Genomic DNA, 8,263 nt, shown 5'->3' with positions numbered 1-8,263 from the left:
ACTTCTCTACCACAGGTTTTTAATTAAAAAGTCATTTTTTTTGGGGGGGGGTCAATCTTTTAGGCTAGAATATGCGAGTTTTAAAAAAATGCACAAAAAATTATATAAGAATCTGCTTGAAATTTCTATTTCTCTCATCAACAACTTTACTTATTCTATAGGCTACAGAGTACATTACTGAGCAGCCTAGGCACTCTGTACTTAAAAAACCTGACAAGGTATTAAGGGTGCCAGATATTTTTATCAACATATCAAATGCTGGGACAGAGTATATGAATATATATAAATATAAGGAAGTATGTCTCTGGGATTATCAACTTTTGGCCAATGACTTTGATATGTGCGATACATGCATGTACCACGTAAGAACTTATCCTCCACAGCTATATTTAAGGTTAAAATAATGGAGTTTTGAGAAAAACCAACTATCACTGAATGTATACTATGTGAGAAACTACAATGAACTCTTTAAATAATATATCTAACATAATTGTTAAAACAACTCTGAGGTAAGTTCTATTAACTTATGATGATGTAGATCAATTAAATAATTCACTCAGGTCCACAGAGAGTAAGAGAAAGACTCGGGACGCACAACCAGACAGTCATTACATTCTATCCTGGTTGGGCAGTTCCTCATGGCTGTAATCTCAGTGCTTTGGGAGGCCAAGACAGGAGAATTGCTTGAGCCCAGGATTTCAAGTTACAGTAGGCTACTATGATAGCACCTGCACTCCAGCCTCAATGATGGAGACCCCATCTCAAAAAAAAACATCTATTCCCTCACTTGTAGCTTTCAAACTTAAGCCTGCATCAGAATCCTCTGGAGGGCTTGTTAAAACCCAGTCCCAACCTCAGAATTTCTGATTCAGCAGGTCTTTGATGGGTCCCAGGAATTTGCATTTCTAATAAGGTCACAGGTGATGCTAAGACTGCTAGTAAGGAAACCACACTTTGAGAACCACTCCTCTTCATCTACAAGTTCTATTTCTACTTCTAGTCACACTAGCTGTATTTTAAGGGCTCAAAAGTCCCATGTGACTAGTGGGCACCCATATTGAAGAGCTGAAGATTTATGTCATTTCAGAAAGCTCAACTGGAGGATACTGATTAGAACACAGATATGTCCATAAAATGTAGAGCACAGATTATGGTCTTAATTTTATGTAATCCTTTTGCCCTTTTGCAAAACTCATTAACAATAGTTTCAATTTTTCAAAGAGCACACTGAATTATTTTTAAAAACTTACAGTTAAGGTAAAACAAATATTCTGGTTATTACCAAAAATGTCTGCAAAGGATATTCTTAGTGATGTTTAGTAAGGGAAACTGGTTAAAATAAATTATGTATGTGTAACCAATACTTATTTTAAGTACTGCTGAGTCTATAACAGACATTGGCTCCTATACAAGATACAGAACTACTTGTAGTAACATTTTTTGAAAAACATAAGTGAGTAAGAATCAAGTATGGCCAGGTGTGGTAGCTGATGCTGGTAATCCCAGCACTTTGGGAAGCTGAGGCTGGAGAATCGCTTGAGCCCAGGAGTTTGAGACCAGCCCAGGCAATGTGGTAAAACCCCATCTCTATAAAAATTTAGCTAGATGTGAAGGCATGCTCCTGTAGTCCCAGCTACTTGGGAAGCTGTGGTGGGAGAATCACTTGAGCCTGGGAGACTGAAGTTGCAGTGAGCTATGACTGAGCCACTGCACTCCAGCCTCAGCAACAGAGCGAGGTCATGTCTCAAAACAAAACCAACCAAGTATTAAAATATTATTTGGGTGAGGAACCATATTAGAATTTGTTTTACCTTTCGATAGTCCCTCAGAGCAATAGCAGGATGGACACCTCCAGCAAAGGTCTCATTATCAGTGAATACAATGAAGACATCAGCAGGTGTGTTTGTCTTCTGAGCCCAGATCATTGGAAGAGAGCAATCAGTCCCACCTGCTGGGATCTAGCTCGGAACAAAAGCATGAATAATAAATAAATCCTAAAAAGACTAGTTTTTACAGTATCATTTTGTTTAGCACCAATATATACAGCCTTCCCAAAGCCGGCATATATATTTTTGATTTTTGTGCTTGTCATGAGAAAATTGATACAAAAAAAATTTTGTTCTCACAGATTAATACAATACTTGACATCAAAATAAAATCATTATACATGTTATGTAAACTTAAAAAACACACTTTCTGGGCCGAGTGCAGTGGCTCACACTTGTAATCCAGCACTTTGAGAGGCTGAGGCGGGCAGATCATGAAGTCAGATCTAGACCATCCTGGCCAACATGGCAAAACCCCATCTCTACTAAAATACAAAAAATTAGCTAGGCATGGTGGCACACACCTGTAGTCCCAGCTACTTGAGAGGCTGAAGCAGAGGAATTGCTTGAACCTGGGAGGCAGAGGCTGCAGTGAGCCGAGATTGCACCATTGCACTCCAGCCTGGTGACAGAGTGAGACTCCACCTCAAAAAAAAAGAAAAGAAAAAAATAACCACACACCCAGCTTCTTACCTGACTCATAGCCATTAAGACCTGTTGTAAGGTCATATCTGTAGTCACTGGACATGGTACCATTTCATCTGAAAAAGCAACTACGTAAGAATCTTTTTCTGTTCGTGTGACAACCTGAAAAATTCAATGGCAGTAATTTTCAGCAAATTTGAGGTGAAATACCATATTGTGAATTTTATCCAACTTCATGTTTAAAGAAACACTGAGGTAACTTTTTATCAGTGTGTTTTAGGACTATCCAGTAACAGCAGTACAGCTTTCAGAGTACCTTCACAAAAACAACTGGCTTTCACAATCATCCTTTGAAGTAAATACAATTCTCATTTTATTAGATAAGAAATAAAGCCCCAGTAAAGAAGCTAAAAAGTTTGCCTATGATTTATTATTCGCTGACAGTCAGGATAGAACTAAATTCTCTATTAGTTCCCAATCTTTTACGCTTCATATCACTAAATAAGCATTATCTTTAAAAAAAATTTTAAGTTTTTTTGTTTTCATTTTAAGCATTATCTACTTCTTTAAAAAAACCATTAATATTTAATCTTTTGTTGTAAAAATTAAAATTTCTATTCTGCCTGTTCTTTAGGCATACTTTTCAACACACTTAACACTTAGGCTTTACACAAAAATGTGACAAGCTGAAATGACAGAAGTGAAAACATAATTCTTAATCATTATCCAACTTATAGTTTTGCTCTATAGTAAACATGTTTTTAGAGTGGCAAAATTGTCTTAGGTGTTCTCACCATGCACATTGCTGCAGCAACTGTACTAGCGTTGAGTATACTACCCACAACTCTTTGGTTCATAGAAGCACTGACATCAACAGCTAGTAAGAAACGTTTTCCGGTTGGTTCAACTGTCTACAGCAAAAACAAAATAAAACAATCATTAAAAGCAATAACAAAAATTATAAGTAGACTAAATTTCTAAATCATATTTACTTGTCATCTTACATTAAAAAGACTCTAAGATAAAAGGCCTTCAGATTTTTGATATACCAATTGACAACTATTTTAAAATGCTCATCTGGTATAGCTGCTATGACTGAAAATTTAAAAATAATAATAAATAAAAATGCTTAGCTTTTAAAGGTAAAACAAAGGAAATAACCTATTCAATAATTTTACTTAAAGAAGTTATCATCCTATTTTTAAAATCTTTCCTCATTGAAGTAAAATTAGAATTTTTAGTAAGAAATTTTTATTGTGTTAAAATACAAATAACATTAATTTGACCTTTTTAACCATTTTTACAAATGTACAATTTTAAGTGTAGAATTCAGTGGCATTAAGCACGTTCACAATTTGCGTAACTATCCCCTCTATCTATTTCTAGAATGTTTTCATCATCCCAAATACATCCTTTACCGATTAAATATAACTCTCCATTCCCATGTGTCCCTCTAGCCCCTGGCAACTTCTATTTCATTTTCGGTCTCTATAAATTTGCCTACTGTAGATACCTCATATAATGGAATCCTACAATACTTGTCCTTGTTTGTGTGGCTTATTTTACATAGTATAATGTTTTCAAGGTTTATCCATGGTGTAGCACGTATCAAATTTAATTCTTTTCTAAGGCTGAATAATATTCTATTGTATATACCACATTTTGCTTATCCATCTGCCGATGAACATTTGAGTTTTTCATCAAAATCAGTTGTATTTCTATATACTACCAATGAACAACTCTAAAAAGAAAATTAAGAAAACATCTGTTTACAATAGCATCAAAAAGAATAAAAGAATACATTTAACTCCTGGCTACTGTGAATATTGGTATACAAATATCTGTTTGAAAGCCTATTTTAAATTTTTTTGGGTATATACCTAGAAAGGGAATTGCTGGATGGTATGTTAAATTCTCTGTTTAACCTTTTGAGAACTACCAAATTGTTTCCCAAAGAGGCTGCACTGTTTTACCATTTTACATTCCCACCAGAAATACATTTCAGGCCCAATTTCTCCACATCTTCCCCAATTCTTGTTTTCCACTTTTTAAAATATTAGCTATCCAACTAGACGTGAAGTGGTGTCATACTGTGGTTTAGATTTGCATTTCTCTGATTATTAATGATGTTTAGAGTATTTTTCTTTTTTTTTTTTTGAGACAGTTTTGCTCTTGTTGCCCAGGTTGGAGTGCAATGGCACAACCTTGTCTCACTGGAACCTCTGCCTCCTGGGTTCAAGAGATTCTCCTGCCTCAGCCTCCTAAGTAGCTGAGATTACAGGTGCCCACAACCACACCCAAATAATTTTTGTATTTTTGTATTTTTTTTTTTTTTGGTAAAGATGGGGTTTCACCATGCTGGCTAGGCTGGTCTTGAATTACTGACCTCAGGTGATCCACCCATCTCGGCCTCCCAAAGTGCTGGGAATACAGGCTTGAGCCACTGCACCTGGCCCTTTTCATGTTCTTATTACTCATTTGTGTATCATTAGAAAAATGTCTATTCAAGTACTCTGCCCATTTTTAAATTGGGTTGTTTGTACTTTTGCTGACTTTGAGGGGCTTTCAATATTCTGGATATTACGCTCTTATTGGATATACGATCTGCAAATATTTTCTCCCATTGTGTAGATTATCTTTTAAATGTCTTAACAGTATCCTTTAATACATAAAAACTTTAAGTTTGATGCTGTCCAATTTATTTTTTCTTTTACTGCCTGTGTTGTTGGTGTTTTCTAGGTTTAGCTCTTGAATTTAGGTGACTGATCCACTTTGAACTAATTCTTGTATTTGGTGTAAGATAATGGTCCAACTCCATTCTTTTGTATGTAGATATGCAGTTTTCCCAACACCATTTGTTGAAGATTATCCTTTCCCCATGGAATCATCTTGGCACCCTTACCAAAAGTCAACTGATATCTGAGTGCGGCGGCTCACGTCTATAATCCCAGCACTTTGGAAGGGCAAGGTAGGTGGATCACTTGAGGCAAGGAGTTCGAGACCAGCCTGGCCAACACAGTGAAACCCCGTCTCTAAAAAAATAGAATAAATTAGCTGAGTGTGGTGGTGCACACCAGTAATCCCAGCTACTTGGGAGGCTGAGGTATGGTCACTTGAAAACAGGAGGTGGAGGTTGCAGTGAGCTGAGATTGCACCACTGCACTCCAAACTGGGTGTCAGAGTGAGACTCTGTCTCGAAAAAAATAAAATAAAAAGAGTCAAATGAGCATATATGTAAGGTTTCATTTCTGGACTCTCTATTCAGTTTCATTGGTCTATGTATTTATTCTTTTACTACTGCCACACTGTTTTGATTACTACAGCTTTCTAGTAATTGAACGCCAGAAGAGGGAGTCCTCCAGCTTTGTTCTTTGTAAGACTGTTCTGGCTATTTCGGGTCACTTGAAATTTCTTAGGAATTTTGGAGTGGGTTTTTCTATTTTTGTAAAACATGCCATTGGGATTTTGAAAGAGACTGCATTAAATCTGTAGATTTAGTGCTTTGGATAGTATTGTCATCTTAGTAACAATATGAAGTCTTTCAACTGCTAAACACAGATGTGCTTCTATTTATTCATAACTTAATTTCTTTTAGCAGTGTTCTGTGGTTCTCAGTGTATAAGTCTTGCAGCTTCTTAAAGTTACTCCTGTCTTTTATTGTAAATGGAAATGTCTTCTTAATATCTTTTTTTGGATTGTTCATTGCTAGTATATCGAAATACAACTGATTTTTTTATATGTTGGTTTTATACCCTAAACTATGCTGAATTCATTTGTTAACTTTAGTAGTTTTGTGTGGGTTTCTTTAGGGTTTTCTAAATACGAGATCATGGCATCTGAGGATAGTTTTACTTCTTTCTTTCTGACTGTAATGTCTCTTATTATTTCATTTTCTTGCCTTATTACTAGAACTTCCAATACTATGTGGAATCAAAGTGGAAAAACTGGGCATCCTTGTGTTTTTCTTGATTTTAGGGAAAACCTTACAATCACTCACCATTATGACATTAGCTATAAGGTATAAACATTTTTTTAAAAATCTCCGGCTTTTATCATGGTGAGGAAGTTCATTTCTACTGCTAGTCTATACAGTGGTTTTATTTTTTATCATGAAGGAATGCTGAAATTTGCCAATGCTTTTTCTGCATCAGTAAGATAATCATGTTGTTTTTGTCATTTAATTCTACTAACGTGATGTATTACATTGATTGGTTTTCATGTTGTACTATCCTTGCATGCTAGGGATAAGTATCACCTGGTTATGGTATATAACCCTTTTATTTTGCTGCTGAATTTGGTTGCTAGTATTTTGTTTTAGCTTGTTGCTGCCCAAGGGTAAAGAGAAATACTTACAAACTTACGGTATTAATTATATACCCACTTCATATGAACTAAAGAAAAATGAATATCTAATTAAAAATGATTAAACTATTAATAATACCTTTAAAATGTATTATTACAAAAGATATTAAGCCTCGAGTCATTTGTTTTAAAACAAAAATCATATCACTACCTTAAATGTTTTATAAAAAGCAGTATCTAATGCTTTCAAAATTTCTTCATCAGGGCGCCACTTCAATTTTCCTCTGAGCCCATGACCTGTCTTGTAAGTTTCTAATGCAATCAAAATATGAAATGGATGTATACAAGCCTAGAAACAAAAAAAAAAAAGAAAATATAAAGAAAATTTTAGCAAAAAGTAGCGATTATGTATATTTGTTAGATTTTTGTTATTGTAACTAACAACATTGTGTTACTGTATTTCATACAGAAAAGAGAAAAATGAAAATGTATTCAACTTAAGCATAAGAGCCATAATACAATTCAGTATGATAAAGGTCTCAAAATACCTTAAAAATGTGCTGACTCCATTTCTAAAATTTACGAGCCACTTTTTCACTTAGTAGTAGCTAAGAAAGAACACTGATAATGCTTACCTTTTTTAATAGTTTTTCATTACACAGTTTTTCACATACTAAAGATACTTCTGAATTTCCTGGTTCAAGTACTGAATTAGCAGTCATCTTTCCTAGATTCCTTAGTAATGCAGTAAGAGGCATTTCTTGTAACAAAGCCTTCCATACCTATTGCAGTAACATAGGTAGAAATATCAGGAATTAAGGGAAAATAAATCAGTATAACATATCTATATCAATAAATAGTCATAATATAGTCTCTGAGGCTTTCATTTGGGGTGCAGAGTACTTTCGGAATGAAAATTTGTCTAAGGCCAAGGCTTATCAAATAAGCTAACTTGTTTTTCATTAGAAAAAGGAAGTGCAGTATATTTTATGAAGGAAATACATAGATGATTATTTTTTAATTAGCAAGGCACATTTTCTGGAGTGAAACTAACACAAATGCCACTTACATTACATCGGACATCATGATAGGTGTTTTAAACAGACATTAATTTCAAGATGTATTTTAAATAATTTCTCTTTTTAAAAGAATATACAGTTACCCCAAGTTTATCCTTTTAACACCTACAGTAAATTACTCATGTTTAATCACATGCTGTAACATGTAATTCACTCACCTCTTTAGACTTTAAGTGATTTGTTAAAAGATGTTCTCTAACTAATCTGTGTTCTTCTATTAGATGAATGACTTCTAGCTCATCTCTTGTGCGCTTCACTTTCTCTACAGCTTCCAGATATTTTAATAATTTTTCAGTCTCCACAGAGAGTGCTTTTTCTTTATACAATTCATGAACTTCTTTCCAGCCCTTTGTAATATATTTGGTCACAATTGCAAGTCCTTTAACAAGACAAAGAATTGAAAAAGCATGC

The 8,263-nt window shown here is 34.6% G+C and overlaps 1 protein-coding gene across 3 annotated transcripts in view; it reads right to left on the bottom strand.

The window, feature by feature from the left end:
* The window catches only part of RO60 (Ro60, Y RNA binding protein), a 29,455-nt gene that overhangs the window by 6,937 nt on the left and 14,255 nt on the right, over window positions 1-8,263 (bottom strand). For all 3 annotated transcript variants that reach the window (XM_008985121.5, XM_008985119.5, XM_078355153.1), the window contains exons 3-8: window positions 8,011-8,231; window positions 7,409-7,555; window positions 6,985-7,122; window positions 3,266-3,382; window positions 2,520-2,633; window positions 1,812-1,958 (exon numbers count right to left, since the gene is read on the bottom strand). In XM_008985121.5, coding sequence (XP_008983369.1) covers window positions 1,812-1,958; window positions 2,520-2,633; window positions 3,266-3,382; window positions 6,985-7,122; window positions 7,409-7,555; window positions 8,011-8,231 — 884 coding nt within the window. The remainder of the gene's footprint in view (window positions 1-1,811; window positions 1,959-2,519; window positions 2,634-3,265; window positions 3,383-6,984; window positions 7,123-7,408; window positions 7,556-8,010; window positions 8,232-8,263) is intronic.

Source organism: Callithrix jacchus, chromosome 18 (assembly GCF_049354715.1).
Source record: "Callithrix jacchus isolate 240 chromosome 18, calJac240_pri, whole genome shotgun sequence".
Classification (NCBI taxonomy): Eukaryota; Metazoa; Chordata; class Mammalia; order Primates; family Cebidae; genus Callithrix; species Callithrix jacchus.
Note: the sequence above shows the minus strand (reverse complement) of the source record. Positions and strands in the feature narration are given on the sequence as shown.